This window comes from Sminthopsis crassicaudata, chromosome 2 (genome assembly GCF_048593235.1).
Source record: "Sminthopsis crassicaudata isolate SCR6 chromosome 2, ASM4859323v1, whole genome shotgun sequence".
Taxonomy (NCBI): domain Eukaryota; kingdom Metazoa; phylum Chordata; class Mammalia; order Dasyuromorphia; family Dasyuridae; genus Sminthopsis; species Sminthopsis crassicaudata.
Window position 1 is genome coordinate 334,470,794 of NC_133618.1, and position 23,734 is coordinate 334,494,527.

General features: G+C 36.3%; 1 protein-coding gene across 5 annotated transcripts in view; it reads left to right on the top strand.

Annotated features, from left to right (window-relative positions):
* Nucleotides 1-19,218, top strand: part of GARIN2 (golgi associated RAB2 interactor family member 2) — a 61,016-nt gene extending 41,798 nt beyond the window's left edge. The window contains exons 5-8 of one of the 5 annotated variants that reach the window (XR_012486517.1): nucleotides 201-454; nucleotides 2,805-2,833; nucleotides 4,421-4,556; nucleotides 4,967-5,148. Coding sequence is in view for 3 of the 5 variants with exons in the window: in XM_074290426.1 (XP_074146527.1) it covers nucleotides 201-454; nucleotides 2,805-2,833; nucleotides 19,142-19,203 (345 nt within the window). In the remaining 2 variants the exon portion in view is untranslated. Of the gene's footprint in view, nucleotides 1-200; nucleotides 473-2,804; nucleotides 2,834-4,420; nucleotides 4,557-4,966; nucleotides 5,149-19,141 lie in introns of those variants that run through there. The other 4 variants (XR_012486518.1, XM_074290426.1, XM_074290427.1 and 1 more) reach the window with 4 other exon arrangements.
* The last annotated feature ends 4,516 nt before the right edge of the window (nucleotides 19,219-23,734 follow it).

The following is a 23,734-nucleotide window of genomic DNA, read 5'->3' on the forward strand; positions in this document are numbered from 1 at the left end:
CAGATACATACTCAAGTCATTTAACCAAACAATTCTGTAATATAGAGAAATTTGGCAATCTGCCTCAATAAAAGAAGCTTCCAAGCTAGAAATTCCTTCTTCAAAAAAAAAATCACAGGTTTCGACTTCCTTCCTCCCCCAAAAAAATTATCATTAAATGTTCTTACTATGTCTTTTTTCTATTTATTATTTTTCCAAAGATAAATAATGAAATAAGTGAGCAGCTTGTGTATTTACAAGATCCAGAAAATGATACTGTCCTTGAGAATAAGCCATCTAATAATATCACAATCTCTGAAGTAGCTTTTGAAGAATGTGAGAGTAAATCAGAAGTGAATAATCAAACCAACTTGAAAGAAAGTGAAACTATTATACAAAAAGAGATAAATGATCCTAACCACGATGAAAAGAAGATTGTAGTTTCAGAGCCAGCTACTAAAGCAGAAGGGTTCAGGTGAGTACATGATTCTTGGTAATAAGGAACGATATCTGTTTATTCACATACATGCAAATGTGCACACACACTTTTAAAGTTCCAGCATTGGTTCAAACATTGGTCAATGAAGGTTTATCAGAGATACATAACTTTATAAATGAAGGCTAGTCAACTCTCAATCAAATTTGTTTTATAATAATACCTTACAATTCTATAGATTCTAACACTCAGTGACTATGGGGTAATTCTTTCATTATGCTATTAGAATGTTATATCTCATCTCCATTGTGTTTTAATTTGGAATTTGACTCTAAAGAGTTAAGAATGATAACAGTTACTTATTAAGAATTAGAATGGATCCAACGAGGGGCAAGTTTTAAAAGTTCAGATAAGAGGTTAAGTAGTGACAATTAATTGCCTTAATTTACATCAGTATTTTTATGAGGAAGATGCCAATGCTTGTTGTTAAAACATGGATTAAACAAAAGAGATTTTAGTTAAACATTTGAGTACAGTGCCAGTAATAATAGATGCTTAATAAATAATGCTAATTGATTGATCCAGGATAATAGAAAACTGAAATGGATTAATAGATGTTATATGGAGGTCCTGACCCTAAAATTATTTTTTAAAAGAAATTAGATAACCTTATGTCTTAGATTTTTAAGGCATACTTTTGCTTAAAGAAAATTCTCAGGATCTTTTCCTTGTCTATAATTTTACAATGAGAAAGGTACATTATTTGAAGAATTAGATAATATCAACCCCAAATATGTTTTTTAATTTTAAAAATTATCCAATTTTTGAATTAACTGTGACTTATTTTTCTCATTTTTATTAATGTATATAATAGAATATTGATTATGTAGAAAGAAAAGTCAATACAGTGGAGTCTCAGTTTGAATGAAGAATGAAAAATCTAAGATGCTACTCAATATTTCAAAATCTTGGTTAACCAATATTTGATGCAAATCTGGCTTTCTTCTTTAGCTACTTTCACAGCTAAATAGACATAAGCTGTATAAATGCAAACAGTTCTAGAGCTTTGCAAAGAAACCCTGAAGGTTTCAAACCACATTCAAACTATAAAGGTTATGATCAGCTCCAAGAAAGGCTATGTGCTCAAAGCTAGGTATAACCCAGCTTCCAAGGAATTTTTCTTTAGAACTGAATTCCCTTGAATAAGAATTACAAATGGAAATTGAAGTTACTTCCCATAGAAATTTTCCTGCTCCCAATAGAGATAAAAAATATAGAAGTAACAAGAATAGGAAAATTTCTCCATTAATTTTGATTTAGTTCTCTTCAGAGAAAGATTCAGCAACATCTTAAGTAAAGGGTAAGGCTAAATAATGCCCATGGTTGCAACTGATTAGAGGTAATTTGTATAATGGATAAAGTAGTAGACAATATGATTAAAATTATTAAGCATTTGATCTTGAGCAACCTGCCTCAGTTTCCTTCTCATCTACAGAAAGAGGTAATAACTTAATATAGTACTATTTTCATAAGGTTTTTGTGATACTCAAACGAAAATATATTAGTAAAGTACCTTGTAAACTATAAATCAATATGCCAATAATCAATGATTATTACTAGTCAAAGGTACATGAGGAAGAGATGTAAGATCAGGATAACCATGGCTTGAATCCTATGTAAATCCTACTGGATGTGTGACCTGGGGCTAACCATATAAGCTTTCAGTGCCCCCAAACAACTCTCTAAGACAGTTACTTGCAAAACAGGTGCTGATCTATATTGATGGGAGGGAGTTTTCTCATGTGGGAGTTCTATAAGCCATTTACTGACCAACACAAGTAAGGACAAAAAAAAAAAAAAAAAAAAAAAAAAAAATCCTGACATAGGAGAGAAGAAAAAAAGGGGTAAAGAAAGCAAGAGGAGGGAAATAGCTAACATTTATATATTCAAAAGATTCATTCATGTTCTTTCCATTTGCCTTTCTCCTTCTCATATTCTGGATAGCTGAGCTGGATTGTACAGCTATTCCTGGTTATCTTCCAGGTGCCTTTAGGGCCTCTGAGCTCCTGACATCACAAAAAGGAAAGGGGACAACCTATATATTTTATCTTTATATATAAATATATATTATATTATTATATAATTTCTAAATTGCAAGCTTAAGAGAATATATAGATATACATATACATATATGTAAATATACAGTTATGTATTTTCACTTATTTTATTTATATTCACATTTCAGAAGTAAGATCTTAAGCCAGATAAATGTTTCAGTTACTATCACAAAGCATTTAGAGAATGACTGATTACATACTGTCTAATAATACTTTTGCAAATGTTTGTGGTTGAATTGGCAAAGTTTTGATCTGAAATATTTGTTTTACAGGGATTCCAGAAATGATTTACTCATTTCAGGTATGAAATAAATTCTTTTACATGCTTCATTGTGATCCCTGGTATCCAGGATCATCCACTCACTTATAATAGAGTAGAAATAACCAACATATTTAACAAATGGCCTCCTTTGCATGCCATCCTCTTTAAGCATCACTTCTTTTTTTTTTTCTACCTGAATTGGCAGATCTCCTGTGTTCCTTAGACTAATTAATATAATATAAATAATAAATAAATATAAATAAAAATAATATAAACTACAGAGTACCAAGACAATTTCTGTAGGCAGAACCCATAGCAATTGATTCAACAGAGGCACTCTCCCTGGTTAAGACAGAAGGGGCAGAGCTCATATTCAAGTTCTCAGTAAATTTTCCATGGTCAATTTTTTCCCCCCTTGTCTCCTGTTTTGGTTTCTGTACCACTATTAAGTGGCAACACTTGGTGTCAGCAGTTATTTGTTTCTTAAATTGTACACTGAACTGTACACACTGTACACAGTGTACATATATATGTATATACAGCTATATATAGCTGACTTTTGCTACTAAAGTTTTGTAGTGGTGGAGGTATTGATATGTTTGTCTTTATAAGCCCCATGGCTGAATTCCCTAATCAATTTTTCTTTTCTTTTTTTTTTTTTTCCTTTTTAATTGGATCTAATATCATTTAGTTCATAGACATACAAGTAAATGAGAATTATGGAAGGGATTTATGTAAGATTGCTTCTGCAAAACTTTATAACTTATATCACTTTCTTGTTTTTTAATAAAGAGGACAATGCAATCTGGGGCTCAGAGAAAATAAAAAACATTTTGCAGAATAAGAGATAAGATAATTTCCTAAAACTTACATGTGAACTTATATCACTTTCTTGTTTTTTAATAAAGAGGACAATGCAATCTGGGGCTCAGAGAAAATAAAAAACATTTTGCAGAATAAGAGATAAGATAATTTCCTAAAACTTACATGTGTTAAGGCATTTAAAATACATTCACTACAGCCCTACCATATAAGAATTCATCAGAACAAAGAATTTGGTATCATTTGGGTCTGCTGCTATATTTTTCAAGGAGGAATTGATTGTAAGAATTAAGGATTTGATTATAACATATTTATCTGTAGTGTGGGCTTCAACATCAAACTTGAAAATAACATCATAAAGGAGGTACCATTGAAATTCATGTAACAATTTAAAATTCCTAAACCTGATCTTATTAAGTGCCAGAAGCCACCAATTCACTGAATTTTTCCTCACTTAAAGTTGTAAATCTAACATCAATATTAATAGTAATAATACCATGTATTTAGTATTCAAATAGTGCCCTCTTCCAAGGAATTCAAAACTTTTCCACCAAAGAAAACTAAAATTAAAACAATTAACTAAGAACTTTTTATAGCTAACTGATATAAGAATCTCTGCCTTCCCAAATAAACACTAAGAATTTCATTCCTAGAACTCTTAAGACAATACTAATATATTATATATAGCCTAACAATTTGATTTTTGGTTTTTCATAAAGTAATAATTGCTTCCCTTGTTTGTTTTCTTTTATTCATTTTCTAACTCTTCCTATATTTCTTTCCTATATGTTTATTTTACTTCAGGCTTGTATAGCTTTTCAATTTTCCCTCTGATTAGCCTTTCTTTTCCCTTTTCTACATTTCTCTAAATCATTTCATGTGCTTCTACATTTTCTCATATTCATACTGTATTACTCCTGCACTCCAACAAAAGATAACAGTGAGTAAAATGAATTTTTAACCTCTCATTCTATCAAATTCAGATTTATTTTAGCCTAAAATATGAATAATCTTTTGATGCTCATAAAGAAGAATCCAAAGTATTAGCTGCTTTCCACTATTAGCAAAGAACACAACTATCACTACTAGTTCATATCTGATACATATTAGTTATATCCACCAGGAAAGTCTTTAGCTGGCTCATCTCACATCTTTCAGTTATTTAATGAGTTAATTTTCACTCAGGAGAGGACTGAAAAGCTATTTATAATACAAGTGGTACTTTACATACTCTGTTTTTATGAGGAAGAAATTAGGCATAGTCCAGTATGATTATCTTCCTAAATCTCTCATTCTTACTCTTCTGATTTCCTAGTCTTCTCTTCTTTATTTTCCTTTATTTATTCACAGTGGAATGTAAAGGGCAAAATTATCAGGTGTAATTGATATTTCTCAACAAGACGGATTGAAATGGAGCCGGCAACCAGAGACAATTAGAAGAGGGAGGAAATGACTTAAAAATTCTGGCAGTGTACCCATTCTCTCTTCCCTCTTCACTTTTCTTAAATATTAAAAAATTTAAAAACTTGAAATTCTGAGAAGCAATGTCTATTTTCTGAAAATGAAATGAGTTTTAAAGAAGAAATGAAGAGGCCATTTTTCAGAATTAAAAATATTTTAGAGTACTTTTAAAAATTTCCCTTCTTTTTCTCCATTTCTCTTTCCCTTTCTTTTGCCTTTACTTTGTCACATTTTCCTTGACTTTTCTTTTGTTTTTTTAATCCTTTTACAACAACACTTAAAGATCTTTCGTTCCTCCTTTTCTCTGGAGAAATGAAAGTAGAAAAAAAAAAAGTAATGCAGGAGAAAAAATGGTGAATATGTACTCAGAGGACCAGAGTCTAAATAATAGCTGTCCTTATTACCTGTATGACCTTGGTTAAATGACTTAAGCTCTGAACCTCAATTTCTACATCTATAAAGTAAACAGATTGAATTCATGGTGAGCTCTAATTCTCTTCCAACTCTAAATCCTATGCTACTGGGAAACTAATTCTTCACTGTAGCCATCATTTGATTTGATCAGAGTCTCTTTCAAATGTTTGAAGACTATTATGTTGATTCTAAATCTCTTTAAGATAAGCATTCCTAGTGATTCCATTTCCTCCAGTGTTATAGTGGCAAAAGAAACTACACTACAGTTATAGAAAAGAGTGTCAATAAGAAAGGATTCATGTTATAGCCATTTGTTTGTAAAAAGTGGTTTTTAAGTCAGGGGTTTGTAGCTCAGAGACTACCTATACTAAGATTTTCGTTACAGAAAATTTTTGTATTAATGGAACTATCCAGTAAAGGTAAAAAGTTGGAACAGGATCTACTATGCTTCAGGTGAAATAAAAAAGCAGGGGGTAGTCATCCTCATCTCAGATCAAGCAAAAGCAAAAATTGATCTAATTGAAAGGAAGGGCACTATATCTTGCTAAAGGGTAGCAGAGATAATGAAGCAATATCAATATTAAACATATATGTACCAAGTGGTATAGCATTTAAATTCTTAAAAGAGAAATCAAGAGAGCTGCAAGAAGAAATAGACAGCAAAACTATAATAGTGGGAGATCTCAACCTTACACTTACATTTACTTACTAGATAAATCAAACCACAAAATAAATAAGAAAAGTCAAAGAGGTAAATGGAATACTAGAAAAGTTAGATATGATAGATCTGTGGAGAAAACTAAATGGAGACAGAAAAGAATACACTTTCTTCTCAGCGGTTCATGGAACCTATACAAAAATTGACCATATATTAGGAAACAAAAACCTCAAACTCAAATGCAGTAAAGCAGAAATAGTAAATGCATCCTTTTCAGACCACTATGAAATGAAAATTGCATTCAATAAAAAGCCAGGGGAAAATAGAACAAAAAATAATTGGACTAAATAATCTCATACTAAAGAAAGATTAGGTAAAACAGCAAATCATAGAAATAATAACTTCACCCAAGAAACTGACAATAATGAGATGTCATATCAAAATATGTGGGATGCAGCCAAAGTGGCAATAAGGAGAAATTTCATATCTCTAGAGGCCTATTTGCATAAAATAGAGAAAGAGAAGGTCAATGAATTGGGCTTTCAACTGAAAATGCTAGAAAAAGAACAAATTTTAAAAACCCAGTCAAACTCTAAATTTGAAATTCTAAAAATAAAAGGAGAGATCAATAAAATTGAAAGTAAAAAAAAAAAAAACTATTGAATTAATAAAACTAAGAGTTGGTTCTATGAAAAAGCCAACAAAATAGACAAACCCTTAGTAAATCTGATTAAAAAAAGGAAAGAGGAAAATCAAATTATTAGTCTTAAAAATGAAAAGGGAGAACTCACCACTAATGAAGAAGAAATTAGAGCAATAATTAGGAGTTACTTTGCCCAACTTTATGCCAATAAATTCAATAACTTAAATGAAATGGAAGAATACTTTCAAAAATATAGCTTGCCCAGATTAACAGAGGAAGAAATAAGTAGCCTAAATAGTCCCATTTTAGAAAAAGAAATAAGAACAAGCTATTAACCAACTCCCTAAGAAAAAATGCTCAGGACCAGATGGATTTACAAGTGAATTCTATCAAACATTTAAAAAACAATTAAGTCCAATGCTATATAAACTATTTGAAAAAAATAGGGATTGAAAGAGTCCACCAAATTCCTTTTATGACACAGACATGGTACTGATACCTAGATCAGGTAGGCTGAAAACAGAGAAAGAAAATTATAAACCAATCTCCTAATGAATATTGATGCTAAAATCTTAAATAAAATATTAGCAAAAAGATTACAGAAAATCATCCCCAGGATAATACACCATGACCAAGTAGGATTTATACCAGGAATGCAGAACTGGTTCAGGATTTGGAAACCTATTAGCATAATTGACTATATCAATAATCAAATTAATAAAAAAAACTCAATAGATGCAGAAAAAGCATTTGATAAAATCCAACATCCATTCCTAATAAAAACACTTGAGAGAATAGGAATAAATGGACTTTTCCTTAAAATAGTTAGGAGCATATATTTAAAACTGTCAATAAGCATCATATGTAATGGGGGAAAACCGGAACTTTCCCAGTAAGATCAGGAGTGAAACAAGGTTGCCTACTATCATCATTATTATTCAATATTGTATTACAAATGCTAGCCTCGGCAATAAGAATCAAGAAAGAGATTAAAGGAATTAGAGAGGCTAATGAGGAAACCAAACTCTCACTCTCTGCAGATGATATGATGATATACTTAGAGAACTCCAGAGATTCTACTAAAAAGCTATTAGAAATAATTCAGAACTGTTGCAAAATACAAAATAAATCCACATAAATCCTCAGCATTTTTATACATTACCAACACAATCCAACAGCAAGAAATACAGAGAGAAGTTCCATTCAAAATAACTGTTGATAGCATAAAATATTTGGGAATCTATCTACCAAAGGAAAGTCAGGAACTATATGAGCAAAATTATAACACACTTTCCACACAAATAGATTTAAATAACTGGAAAAATAATAAGTGTTCTTGGATAGGCCAAGCAAATATAATAAAGATGACAATTCTCCCTGAACTAATCTATTTATTTAGTGCTACACCAACTAGACTCCCAAGAAACTATTTTAATGACCTAGAAAAAATAACAAAATTCATATGGAAGAACAAAAAGTCGAGAATTTCAAGGGAATTAATGAAAAAAAAAATCAAATAAAGGTGGCCTAGCTGTACCTGATCTAAAACTATATTATAAAGTAGCAGTCACCAAAACCATTTGGTATTGGCTAAAAAATAGATTAGTTGATCAGTGGAATAGGTTAGGTTCACAAGACTAAATAATCAATAACTATAGCAATCTAGTGTTTGACAAACCCAAAGATCCCAACTTTGGGGATAAGAATTCATTATTTGACAAAAACTGCTGGGAAAACTGGAAATTAATATGACAGAAATTAGGCATGCACCCACACTTAACACCATATACCAAGATAAGCTCAAAATGGGTCCATGAGTTAGGCATAAAGAATGAGATCATAAATAGATTAGAGGAACATAGGATAGTTTACCTCTCAGACTTGTGGAAGAGGAAGGAATTTGTGACCAAAGAAGAATTAGAAATCATTATTGATCACAAAATAGAAAATTTTGGTTACATCAAATTAAAAAGCCTTTGTTACAAGCAAAACTAATGCAAACAAAATTAGAAGGGAAGCAACAGGCTGGGAAAACATTTTTACAGTTAAAGGTTCTGATAAAGGCCTCATTTCCAAAATATATAGAGAATTGACTCAAATTTATAAGAAATCAAGCCATTCTCCAGTTGATAAATGGTCAAAGGATATGAACAATTTTCAGATGATGAAATTGAAACTATTTCCACTTATATGAAAAAGTGTTCCAACTATTGATCAGAGAAATGCAAATTAAGACAACTCTGAGATACCACTACATGCCTGTCAGATTGGCTAAGATGACAGGAAAAAATAATGATGAATGTTGGAGGGGATGTGGGAAAAGTTGGACACTAATACATTGTTGATGGAGTTTAAACAAATTCAATCATTCTAGAGAGCAATCTGGAATTATGCCCCAAAACATCAAATTGCATACCCTTTGATCCAGCAGTGTCACTACTAGGCTTAAATCCCAAAGAGATACTAAAGAAGGGAAAGGAACCTGTATGGGCCAAAATGTTTGTGGCAGCCCTTTTTATAGTGGCTAGAAACTGGAAAATGAATCAATTCCCATCAATTGGAGAATAGTTGGGTAAATTGTGGTATATGAATGTTATGGAATAATATTGTTCTGTAAGAAATGACCAACAGGAGGAATACAGAGAGGCTTGGAGAGACTTACATGAACTGATGCTAAGTGAAATGAGCAGAACCAGGAGATCATTATACACTTCAACAACGATACTGTAGGAGGATGTATTCTGATGGAAGTGGATATCTTCTAATTCAGTTCCAACTGATCAATGATGGACAGAATCAGCTACACCCAGAGAAGGAACATTGGGAAATGAGTGTAAACTGTTTGCATTTCTGTTTTTCTTCCCGGTTATTTTTACCTTCTGAATCCAATTCCCCCTATGCAACAAGAGAAATGTTTGGTTCTGCATACATATATTGTATCTAGGATATACTATAACATGTTTAACACATGTAAGACTGATTGCCATCTGGGGAGGGGTGGAGGGAGGGAAGGGAAAAGTCAGAACAGAAGTGAGTGCAAGGGGATAATGTTGTAAAAAATTATTCAGGCATATGTTAATAAAAAGTTATTTTTTAAAAAAAGGGAACTATCCAAGAAAAAAAAATTCATCTAGGTATTAGTATTATGTGACAAGATTTCCCCAAATATAGTAAAGAAACTTCTGGGAGAATACCATAAACATGAGTAAATTCTGCATAAAGCTGAAATTTGAACTGGGCTTGAAAAAAATTCTGAGTGTTTTTAAACTTACTGAGATCTTTTTCCAAAACAGTTATCACTAAGTAAAGTTCTCAGATATCAGAAAGTGGAGCCATTTCATTTTTCCCAATATTTAATACTCCAGTAGCTATTGGAAACCATTTGTCTCTACTTAAGCTTCTTCAATCTAAATGCAATGAACATTTGTTAAGCAAGGAACTTGGATCATTAAACCAGTTCATCTTTATATATTTATATTTTATTTACATACAAATGATTATTATATGTTTATATATATAATCATTTATATATCATTGTGTTGAACATGATTCACTAACTAAATATATCAATCCCTTAGAAAATAGTACTTTACCTGCCATCCAGAAGTGCAGAAATTCTTTGTTACAATTCAATTTGCTGAATTTAAAAATTTTGTAGATAAAATTATTCCACATATGGGTTGGACAGATGGATATAGCATATATAGAAATTGAATTCTAGATAATGGTTAAATTAACTTTCAAAATTAGATGGAAGTATGGGAAATACCAATTAGCTGAAGGAAATTCAAATGCAAGTGAACACAAACATTGTCTTTTAAGTTAAAGCCCTTCTTAATGCTTCCAGAGAACTTTAGTCTCTTTTTTTTTTTTTCCCTCTTTGAAATATAGGGTGATTGGTCTCACAGATTCACTTTTGTTCCCTAGCTCTTTCCTTTCACTTTCTTACCGACTCCTGGATAGCAAACACTGAGCAAACAAGCTTTTAAAAAAACAACAAAAAACAAGCAAAACATGAAACTCCAAAAGGGAAAAAGAATGCCGGTTCAACCCAGCAGGAGGCAGGACAATAAGACAGGAAGAGAAGGCAGGAGACATAGTCAACCTCCTAACTTCATAGATGAGGGGAAAATATTGGAAAATTATTAAATTCACCAGATCCTATGGGAGGGGAAGGTACATTAAAGCAACTTCTGAACAAGTACATGGCTCCTCAAAAGTGGATCAATAAACCAGACAGAAGCTCCACTGTTCAAGATTACATGTAATTTTATCATCCATTACGATAGCAATTCCCTTCCTTGTGAAATTAGTTCCAACATCAAAGGGTCCTAGACCTGTTTGTAGAGTTCTAAAATTCTCTAGCTTTATTGTGCTACCTATAGTTTTCACACCTCAACATTTTTCAGTCTCTCCATCCAGTTAGAAAAGATTATACTTACCAGTAGCTTCTGTTGCTGACACTGGCTATACAGTAAAGACGTATACATTTTTTAAAAAATTAGTAGCTGACTTCATGTAATCAATTTATATGACTTGCTCCAACATCTGAATACAGGGAGTCTTCCAAATATTAATACCCAACTTACAAATGTTTTAACACTTAGGAGGAATCCCAACTCCCACTGCAGCTACTGCCACAAAGCTACATTGTATGATCCCCTTCCTCTACTCTCGTTCAGTCTTCAAACCAGAATACCTACCAAGAATACCTACTATAGACTTGCTGTCACGGGAAATTAGATGGGAATACAGCATTCATGAGGGTGGAAAAGGATGTTCAGGAAAGTAAGTAGTATTTGAGTTGAGCTTTGAAGAAAATGCTCTTTCTCACCCCAGCGAGAGTCCAGGAAAAACTGAAGGTCAGCCCAGGCTAAAAGACAAGGAATGTAAAGGGGAAAGCACCCAAATTCAAAATAGACGTTCTTTACCTTAAAAAGGGTGGGAGCTTTGGATATGATAGGTAGAGTGCAATAGCAGCAAGACAAAGAACTAGTCTCCAGGGAACACACTACTTTAATAATTTCAACCTAAGCCACTATTTGTCCTCATCAACAAAGGAATAAGCTGTAAAATAAATTGAAATTAATTATCTTAAGATAACTATGTAGTGGCTTACTGAGGGAAGGGGCAATATATAGGCAAGGCAAACCCATTCTCTGGGAGTAAAGATTGGAAAGCATTTAAAGGAAAAAGCTGCTGGTGGTCTGGCTGAAAAAACATGGTTGATAAACATTTATTAAGCACCTATTATGTGTTACTGTGCTAAATATTGGAGATATAAAGGGAAAAAAGTCTGTACCCCGTCAAGAAGCTCCTAATTTATTGGGGGAAGACAATAGGGAAAAGAGGACAACCCTGGATGGAACATAAGAAAATCCAAAGGAACATAGGTGGGAAATAAAAAGATGGCTATTCTGGATGCCATCTTTAAATGGATGATCTGAGAGGAGCTCTCCACTGTCTCACCTCCATGTTCTCCAGCCTACAGAGAAGAATGCTAGATGATGAGATTCCTTACAGGTATGCTGAGGTTCAAAGAAGTTGTCCAGTGGGAAATGAAGAAATGGCTGGTCTGGGCACCATGGAAGATCTAAGCAGAGTTCTTCCATGTATGTGAATACTCCAACTTCAGAGAGCTCAGTATTACCCAATCAATTAAACAAAACATTAAGTATCTACTATGTGCCAGACTTAAGTGCTGAGGACACAAAAAGAGGCAAAAGACAGTCCCATCCTTAAAAGAGTGTGAGATAATACTATGTGAGATAATACTAGTGTGAGATAATACGCACACACACATTTATAAATACCTATATAACTATATATAAAACATGCTATATACAAAGATAACTGAAAAGAAGTATTAGAATTAGGAGGAGTTTAGAGAAGGATTCTAGTAAAAAACATGGAGTTTTAGTTGGGACTTAAAGGGATATCCAGAGTGAAGAAGGGAGAAAGTGCCAGGCATGGGGGACAACCAGAGAAAATATCCAGAGCCAAGAGATGAAGTGTGTCTAGTACATGGAACAGGTCAGTGTCATTGGAATGAAGATCATATGTGGGAAATTGATAGGTAAGAATACCAGGAAGGTAGGAGGGGGGGACTAGGTTATGAAGAGGGCAGGTAGGTGACATAGTGACTAGAGATCAAACCTGGAGTCAGGAAGGCCTGAGTTTAAATCTGTCCTTATACACTTACTAGCTTTGTGACCCTAAGTGAATTAAAACCCTGTTTGCTTCCATTTTTTTATCTGTAAAATGAACTGGAAAAGGAAAAAGCAAACTGAAAACATACCCCTATCTTTGTCAAGAAAATCCCAAATGGTATCATAAAGAATCAGAAATTACTAAAAAACAAATGTTATGAAGGGCTTTGAATGTCAAAACATTTTGGTTTTGATTCTGGAAGCAACAGGGAACCACTGAAGTTTTATTGAGTAAAGACAGAGGTGTGCTTTAGGAAAACCACTGTAATGGCTGAAGGGAGACTAGATTAAAGTAAGGAGAAATGAGAGAAGGCAGACTGATCTACAATGTAAGGTGATGAGGGCCTGTACTAGAGTGGTAGCAATATCAGAAGAGAAGAGGATCTATTCAAAAGTGAAAATTGGCAGACCTGAGTAACAGATTGGATATGTGTTAGGGGTTGAGGAGAGACTGTGAGAGGTTGAGAATGACTCCTAAATTGTAAGCCTGAGGAACTGGAAGTGTGGTGTTGCCTTCTATAAGAAAGATAGGAGGGGAGAAATTGGGTTTTTGGGGAAAGATAGTTTCATTTTGGATATATTGAGTTTAAGATGTCTGAAAGGCAACTGAAGGTTTGAAATTGAGAGTTGGAAACAGAATAGATAAGTTTCAGAATTATCAGCATAGAAATTATAATTAAATCCATGGGAGCTAACTGGATTGCCAAATAAAGTAGTATAGAAAAAGAACAGTACCCAGGATATAATCCAGTAGGACATCTATGGTTTGTGTGATCTGGAAGAAGATCCAATAAAGGATACAGAGAAGAAAGAGAAAAAGAGTAGCATTCTGAAAATTTAGAAGAGTGTCAAGGAGAAGAAAGGTGAAAGACTGTGAAGAGATTAAGGAGAATGAGAAAAGACCATTGGATTTGGCCACTAAGAAATCATTTTTTGCTGAGATAATTAGGGTTTTGTGACTTGCCCAGGATCACACAGCTAGGAAGTAGGCCAAATTTGAACTCAAGTCCTCCTGACTTCAGGGCTGGTTCTCTATCCACTGCACCACCTAGCTACATCTGAAAGAAGTTTATTTGTGAGTGATGGTAAGATCAAGAGTATGATCATCTTTGTGTGTAGATGAAGTAGGATTTAGTCTTCCATGGGTTGCCATACCAGAATAAGGTAGGCTAAATTTTGAGGACACAAAAAGAGGCAAAGGCAGTCCCAGCCCTAAAGGAGTTTACAATATAGTAATAGGTTCTAGAAAACTTTTATGAAGTTTATGAAAACAATTCAAGCCATCCTGGGTTGATAAGAGAGAACATTCCTGCAGATAAAACAAACAAATCTAGATGGCTGTAGCATAGGAAGTGGAAAATAAGGAATAGATTGAGTTCTTTGAATAAAGGAATTAGCAGTCATTGCTGTAGCAAAAGTTCAAAATAGTTTTGAGTTAAGAAACTCAAAAGGAGGATTCAAGGTTCTAGTCACTGCTTGCTCAGTAATAGGTAGAATAGAAACCATTTATGAAGGATATGATTTTTTTGTTTTAGATGTTCAAAAATATTTTTATTATAGCTTTTTATTGACAAAACATATGCATGGGTAATTTTTCAACATTGACCCTTGCAAAAACTTTTGTTCCAACTTTTGCCCTCCTTTCCTCCACCCCCTCCCCTAGATGGCAGGTAGTCCCATACATGTTAAATATGCTAAAGTATATGTTTAATACAATATATGTATACCTATTTATACAGTTGTCTTGTTATACAAGAAAAATCGGATTTAGAAAGAAGGTAAAAAAATAACCTGGGAAGAAAAACAAAAATGCAAGCAAATAACAGAAAGAGTGTAAATGTTATGTTGTGGTCCACACTCATCACCCAGTGTTCTTTCCCTGGGTGTATCTGGTTCTGTTCATTACTGATCAATTGGAACTGATTTGGATCCTCTCATTTTTGAAGAGAGCCACGTCCATCAGAATTGATCCTCATACAGTATTGTTGTTGAAGTATATAATGATCTCCTGGTTCTGCTCATTTCACTCAGCATCAGTTGATGTAAGTCTCTCCAAGCCTCTCTGTATTCCTCCTGTTGGTCATTTCTTACAGAACAATAATATTCCATAACATTCATATACCACAATTTACTCAGCCACTCTGCAATTGATGGACATCCATTCAATTTCCAGTTTCTAGTATGTGGCTCAAATTGGTGAGTGGTCACCATTTAATAAAAAAGCTGGAGAGATCTTTAGGAGCAAAGCAAAATTTTATTGTATGTTCTCTCAAGAATTGGGCATCCCATCCACCCAGCAGGCAATCAAAAGGAGGAAGCACCTTCTGGGACAGGTTTTACACTTTAAATAATCCCTAACACAAACACCCCTCCTACCTCTGATCATCATCCTCCTTGGCTGAGGGTCTTACATTCTAAACTAGGGAACTACCCAAGAAATTGAACTTGGCCAATAGATACATAGTTGCCCATAGTTGATTGAAGTAGGGAGAAAACGATGTCATGGGAGGATAGCAGGAAGGGGACATAGGTATGCCCTTGAGTCAATATGCTCAAGGACCTTCAGGCCTACTCAAACACTGAATGATGAAGCTTTACTTGATTTTCACAACTGTCTTGAAAGATCTCACCTCATCTCATTCAGTCCCTCTTATTTGTACACTGAGATCTTTTCAAATTTTTATAACATAATTTCACATTCCCTATCTAATTCCTCATCCCCTTCTGGCTCCTGTCAGTCTTCTTGGGGCACTGGCTCCCACCATTTTAACACCATCAATCTAACAGACCCTTCAACTTTCCCTTCCAACCTAATCATTCTGATTAAGGAGTTTTGGACTATTCTACTTATCAATCAGATCTAGTGCCTTAGCTGTCTGATTGGTGATAATCTCTACAACTGCTTGAAGTCTAATTATCCTGTTCAACATATATATTGGGATTCTAGATTCTATATCCCCAATTTCCATCTTGAGCCCAGGTGACTGGCCCATACTCTTTAACTATTCTTTCTGGGGGCCAGGTGTCACCCCAACCATTTGCATCTCCAGTTTAGGTAATGGAGATATCTAAACTCCGCATCCCTCTTCCCAAATCATCAAACTGAATCCCTAAAGATTTGTCTGCCTGTTCAGGAAGCAAGAAAAAAAAAATTGACCTTATTAATCCAATATAACAGATTCCTGGACAGTTAAGGCGTAGGTGAGTACACTGTGAGGTCAAGGTGAAATTCTTAAGGGAAAAGATATCAACTCCCAAATAGGTAAAGAGGCCCAAAATAATAAGAGTGATACATAAACAATTACAATGCACTGGGTTCAGAGATTGTGTTCCCATTCAGTGGAGCCCTCCACAAATGTAATTTAAAGTGTCCCATATCTTCAACTATCCACTCCGATAAAGGTGGCCCCTCAGGTCCTTTTGTTCTGGTGTGGTGTGTCCAGCCTCATTCCTGGGTGCGTCCCAGCACAGAGTCAGCTTCTCATCTTTCCAGGAACGGATCAAAACCCAATTCCAATCTGAATTCTATGAACAGGGAAACCTAGAGGAGGAGTCTGAGCTATTAACTCTTTTGTTGTAGTTCTTGTAAATGTTGTATCAATGATTTAATATATTTCTTAATACATCCTTTGTCCCTAAAATAGGGTCCCAGTTTCCAATATAAGCCTGGAAAAGATGACCGTACAATAATTCACAAGGTGAAATATCTCTACATGGCTTGGTTCTGATTCTGACCAGAGCGAGAGGAAGGCAATTAGTCCAAGGTAGTTGGGTCTCTAAAGATAATTTAGTCAGCTGCCGTTTTATTTCTTGGTTCATCCTTTCTACTTTCCCAGAAAAGGGAGGATGCCAAGAGCTATGGAGATCCCAAGTGATTTCTACAGCCCTAATCAGATTCTGCAATACTTGAGCAAAAAAATGTGTTCCCTGATCCAAGTCTATCCTCTCCACTACTCCATGTCTGGGAATAATTTGTTCTAATAAGACCTTCCTTATTGTCGAGTCAGTTGCTCAAGCTGAGAGGAATGCCTCCACTCATGAGGTCAGAAGATTCACTATGACAGCAAGTATTTGAGGCAACCCCCTGGTGGCAGCTTATTGAGGTCCACCTGGATGCTTTGGACTGGTCTGATTTTCTGGAGCTCGTCCCCTTTTTGGGACATTGAGCAACCTAGTTAGTCCTTTGACAAAGGAGGCAGCTGTCCACCAGTTGTTGGGCCATAGTATATAGGCTGGGGGAAGCATGCCTTGTCAGCACAGCATCACCCAGGTTTTGGACAAGCCAGGGACTGCCCTGGTGAAGTTGCTGAAGGATCTGCCTCATACTTGCTTTGGTCAGTACCTCTCTGCCATCAGGTAAGAGCCATCGTCCTTCCAAGTTCTCAGCTGCTCCCAGAATTGAGGCCTTCTCTTTTTCCTTCTGGATAAAACTGGGAGAGGGCAGATAAGGGGGAAGTACGGTATCAAGACCATTATAGGAGTAATTTCCTGGTCTTCAGCTCCCTTGGCCTCCTCATCTGCTAATTGGTTTCCCCTTGCCTCAAAACAATTTCCCATCTGATGTCCCTTTACATGTATTAGTGCTACATTCCTAGGAGCCAGAATACTTTCAAGTACCTCTCTGGTGTATGGAGAACCAGTTCTTTACCCTTACTATTTACAAACCCTCTTTCTTCCCAGATTTTCCAAATACATATACCACACCCCAGGCATATTTCAAATTCGTGTATATAGTCCCATCTTGGTCCCTCAATAACTTCAACTCTTGATTTAAGGCATACAATTCACAAGTTTGAGTTGTCCAATGGGCAAATAGACTGCCCTTGGTAACAGTAGAAGTTTCATCTCCATCCACAATAGCAAATCCATTTTTCCTTTTCCCATCTACCATGCTAGAAGAGCAATTTATAAACCAATTTACACCCCCAAGTACTGGGGATTCTCTTAAATCCTCACTTTTGTTTGAAAATCAATTAACTCTAAGCAATTGTAAGGATTCTTTAAATGGGCTGCCATAGTGCAACAGGAGTTTTGAGGGCCTGGAAGTAATTTTCTGTGGCTAGGGACTGCCCCATGGGTGGGATCCTGGCCATATCAAGATAGCTTCTTAACAGGAGAAGCTCCTTCATTGATTGGCTGTGTGTGTGTGACCTCACAGACCCTTTTAAAGCCTACTGCAAACAGCAGGTCGCTCTCTTTATCCTGGGGTAGCTGAGCCGAGAGGATGGATAGCCAAGAGAGGTTAGAAGCTTGATAGTAAACACATGGGTCTTCAGACCAAGTGTTTACTAGGGAGTTAACAAATCAGGGCATTATGTGAGCAAGTAATAAGTTTGCATATGGCTGTTCTTGAGCGCATTATCGGTTATTAAACTAATGATTCAAGAAATCATAGCCAGAAATCTCTGAAGGCCTCAGAAGAGGCGAGCTGGGTAGAATTAGTTGACACTTCAAAGGTCAGTAGCCAGAGATACCCTGATGCCCTGGGAATTAGGAGAGACTGGTGGCAATGTGAAATATTGGGTAAGTAATAAAATGATACTTTACAAGCAACAATGTTCCTCTCTGGGGGATGGTTCTGTTCCAGGGGACAAAAAGGAGGCAGGATTAAGATTAAAGGTCTTCTCTGCCTCCCTCTTATTTGAGCAAGAACTCCCTGAGCCACCCCTCTCTCAACATTGACAAATAGGTGGAAAGGTTTTTCCAAGGGGGGGAAAGCCAATACGGTTGGTAAAATTAACAAACGCCTTAAGTCCTTAAACTTCTGATCACTCTCCAGATCCCAATTTGGGCTTTCCTCCAGCAGGTGCTTATACAAAACTTTAGTGATAGCAGCAAAAGAATCTATCCATGCCCAACAATATCCTACTAACCCCAGAAATTTGTAGCTCTTTCTTTGTCTTAGGTTTGGGTATATTCCCTCAGTTCTGGCAGGGTCCAATCTCTTATTGCCTTCACTAATCAAACGCCCTAAATATTTCACCTCCCTCTCCACAAACTGCAATTTCTCTTTTGATAGTCTTAAATCCCACTCCTAGGAAATTTAATAGATCAATGGTACAACTATTGGTGTGTTACCTTGTATCCTCCACTACTAAGTAGATTATCTACATACTTTAACACCCAATTTTCCATTACAGGTTGGAAATCTCCCATGCAATTTTCAAGGATTCAACCAAACAAATTCGGGGACTCAGTATAGCCTTGAGGCAAAAGGCACCACTTCATTTGCTGCTTCCTTCCAGTCTCTGGATCTTCCCATTAGAAGCAAATAAGTTCTACTACTCTCCTCTAAAGGGCAGCTTCAGAATGCATCCTTCAGATCCAATACATTGAACCATTCTGCAGAATTAGGAATCCAACCCAGAATGGTGTTTGGGTCTGGAACCAGAGAGTGGGAAGCTAACACAATTTTGTTAATCTCCTTTAGATCCTAAACGAACCTGTATTTCCCCAATTCCCATCCTCCTTGAATGGAAGTATGGGTGTGTTGAAGGGTGATATGCAGGGTTCTATTAGTCCATTTCTCAACATGCCTTGTATCACAGGCTGCAAACCTCTCCTTCCTTCTAGTGAAATTGGGTATTGTTTGACTCTTACCACCTTCCTAGGATCTTTCAATGTGATTTTTATCTGGACGATGTCTGCTCTGCCTGAATTGTCAGGTCCTGTCCAAACCTCAGAGTTTATCCTAGTCTGCTCTTCTTCATTAGTGCCATTCTATTGGGGTATATGTTGGGTCCATGTGGAATCAACACAATTTCTAGTTTAGTAATTAAATCTCTCCCCAGAAAGTTTACTCCTGCTTCTGAGATGAGCAGAAATCTGACCAATGTTTCCCTTTTTCCCATATGTAAGAAAATTTTCTCCTTTAATCCCAGAAATCACCGGGGTCTCCTTAGATAATTTAACCCCCTCAGGCAAACAGGTCACTGAAGATCTCAATGCTCTGGTGTCTAAGAGCACAAGAATCTCCTGGTGGGGTCCACCTTAAATTTACCAAGGGTTCCAGGTGGGAGCCTTACAAGAACCTCTGACTCCTCTAATCTTCATCAAGCTTAACAAGGGAACATATCTGCTATTCTATCCTCTGCTGGGGGCAGTCTTTTTGTATATGCCCTACTTTTTGACATCCCCAACATCTCAAAGGCTTTCTACTGCTATCTGGCAATGCATTGGTCATAACGTGCAATTTCAGGGTATAGTCTACTATTGGGTCATTAGGATCAAATCCAGAGTACCTCCTCATGCTAACTGTAGTCTACTCAGATATTCAGCTGATGACTCATCCTTCCCCTTTGAGGTGCCAAAGGCCTTTTTTATGTTTTGTTATGCCACAGTTCTCTTTTATTGTCCTGACTCAGTTTCCCTAATTGTCCTTGAAGAAGGGACCCTGAAACTCTAAAAATCCTTGAAGGAGAAAATCTCTTTCAACTTTGCTTCAGTGAGGGACCCTGCTGGAGGGAAAGCAAACAAGACAGTTTCATTCTGTTATCTAGTAAAAGCAATTCTACTGAATTGAAGAAACTCATTGAATTCCAGGTCAAGCTGAAACCCAGCCAGTAGATGAGCCAACTTGGGACTCTACCCATGAGTTCCCTTCAGCTTGTAGCCAAAGCTCCTATTATAAAAGACCCAAACTAAAATCCTCTCTTTGAGAGGCTCCAAAGATGCCATGCTATGCCAAAGAGCCTTTGCCTGCTGGAATAATATTCTTTTCCAGTGTTATCCTCTCTTTATCCTCACCTATTTCCCTAATGAGAATTTATGCCTCTCTGTCAGGATTTCTAGCCTTACTTCCCAATCCCTATAATAAACCTCTTTTATCAATGTAGGTTTTCAGGTCTATAAATTCCTTCACAGAGAATTTCTGTGCCGCCAGAAGGGAGTTCCCCAAAATTCTCTACCCTTGTGCCAAATCCCAAGGGGGTGCAGGGGAGCCAAACCTCTACATTTGGTTCCCTGAAATCTGAACCTGCCACTAGAGCTTATCATTTAACTCCCTGACCACCAGAAACCCTAATCTCATTTTGGTTCCTTAAATCTAGACCTTATCAATTTGGTTCCCTACTAAAGGGAACCCCAAAACCTAAACCTCATCATCCTGACTCAGTCTTCCTAAATTGTCCTACCTCAGTTTCTAATTGTTTTATTCAATCCTGCAAACCACTCCTCCCTCTTAATCATTAGAATATTTGATGAGGATAAACAATCTTATATTTTAGAATATCAAATACCATCTTATCAAGATGCCTCTCCCCATCTCCAGGGTGCCTCCCCCTATTATGTCATATCCATTTCTAGTGGCTCACCCAACCCTGTCAGAGTCCTGTTCTGCTCTCAGAACCCTGACTCTTCCCCTGCCTCAGTCTACTCCCTGTGTCTGTGCCATGTGTATATATGTCATTGAGAACTCACACTGTTTGCTGGATTCCTGGAGAGGATAGCCTCATTCAGCCCTGGGATCAAACCATGGACCCATTTGGTCCCAGTAAGTCTCTTCCTTTTAAATAAAATATTAAATACTCTCTAATCTCTATCTTGCCTCAGTTTCTCTGGCATTACAGTTCTGTGCATTTGGCACTGCATTTTGAATTCCCGTAATTATCAGTTCTCTAAGATCCCTCATACTTCCCTGATATATGGAGTTATTGTGATCCCAATTCAGATCTACTAAAGGGTATTTCTGGTCATCTGGGAGGACTACTGCTGCTGGAGGGTGTCTCCTGTTCTACTCTTTCATAGCTGCTCCTCTAAATTAATCCCCTCTCCTCTTGTTGAGAAGAGAGAATTCAAAATAAATTCTCCCCAAGTAAAAAGATTAGGACCCAGGAATTGATCAAATTGTTCTGCTAGCCCGATGGGATCTTCTATTAAGGGCCTCATTTCCTTCTTAAAAGTCCTGACTTCTGATTGGCTAGAATGACAGGGAAAGATAATGCAGAATGTTGGAGGGGATGTGGGAAAACAAGGGACACTGATAGTGACAATTGGTAGAGTTGTGAATACATCCAGCCATTCTGGAGAGCAATTTGGAACTATGCTCAAAAAGTTATCAAACTGTGCATACCCTTTGACCCAGTAGTGTTACTACTGGGCTTATATCTTAAAGATATAAGAGATCTTAAAGAAGGGAAAGGGACCTGTATGTGCAAGAACGTTTGTGCCAGCCCTCTTTGTGGTGGCCAGAAACTGGAAACTACGTGGATGCCCATCAGTTGGAGATTGGCTGAATAAATTGTGGTATATGAATATTATGGAATATTATTGTTCTGTAAGAAATGACCAACAGGATGATTTCAGAAAGGCCTGGAGAGATCTGATGCTGAGTGAAATGAGCAGGACCAGGAGATCATTATATACCTCAACAACAGTACTATATGATGATCAATTCTAATGGATGTGGCCATTTTCAACAATGAGATGAACCAAATCAGTTCCAATAGAGCAGTAATGAACTGAACCAGCTACACCCAGCGAAAGAACTCTAGGAGATGACTATGAACCACTACATTGAATTTCCAATCCCTCTAATTTTGTCTGCCCTGCATTTTGGATTTCCTTCACAGGCTAATTGTACACTATTTCAAAGTCAGATTCTTTTTGTACAGCAAAACAACTATTTGGACATGTATACATACAGTGTGTTTAATTTATACTTTAACATATTTAACATGTATTGGTCAACCTGCCATCTGGGGGGGGAAGGAGGGGAAAAATTAGAACAAAAGGTTTGGCAATTGTCAATGTTGTAAAATTACCCATGCATATATCTGGTAAATAAAAACTATTAAAAAAAAAAAAAAAAAAGTCCTGACTTCTGTGGTGCTCAGGGGAGCATTCACATATCCTATATCTCCCTGAGCCAAGGGAACTTCTCTTAAGGAATCCAATTTAGGGCTTGGGGTTTGGGGCTCTGAAAGAGGGTAATTTTGGATATCCCTTGGAATTTGCTCTAATTCCTTCCTTAGTAAAGCAAATGGCCCTTGGAGGGGCCTGGGTGGAGTTAATTTCAGATCTGGAGGCCATGGCTTCCTAAGGTGGGGCTAAGTATAGAGGAGGGAGAGATAACAATGGGTCCCTTTGTTGTGTCTTTAAAGTCTCCTCCTTTAAGCCCTTTTCACTTTGATTCTTACTCAACATTATTGAGGCCCCAGAAAGCCAGTCCAGCCTATACAGCCTCTTCTGGATTAATAGATTCTTTACTATTAACATACAAATTTAGTTTTTGGCACACCCAGCCTTCAAGGGAGCCATACTTAGGCCAAATGGTGCCTCCACTAATATCTTGTTACCTCAGACAAAACAACAATACCTTATCATCTTTTTTTTTTCTTTTTTCTTTTATATTTTGGCAGTTTGTTCCAATTACTTAATTTATTTCCCAAGGGACTATCTACATGTATTCTGATCTTTTTTTTTTTTTTTTTTTCTCTTTTCTCTCCACTAGAGATGGCTGGGACTGGGCCACATCCATTGAATTTGGATGAAATCTAAATTCCAAGACGCTCAAACACCTCAATTGTCCCCAGTTGACCTCAGTTTATGGGGGTTGAGGTCCCTTTAAGAACCCCCCCCACCATGGCTGACCTTTGATTTACAAATCCTGGTCATTGGACCCCCACCGGACCTGAGCCAACTTGGGACACCTCCCACAAGCCTCTTTATGTATAAAAGAGCCAAACTGGAGTTCTCTCTTTGCAGGAGCCCTTCCCCCCAAACATGGTATCCTT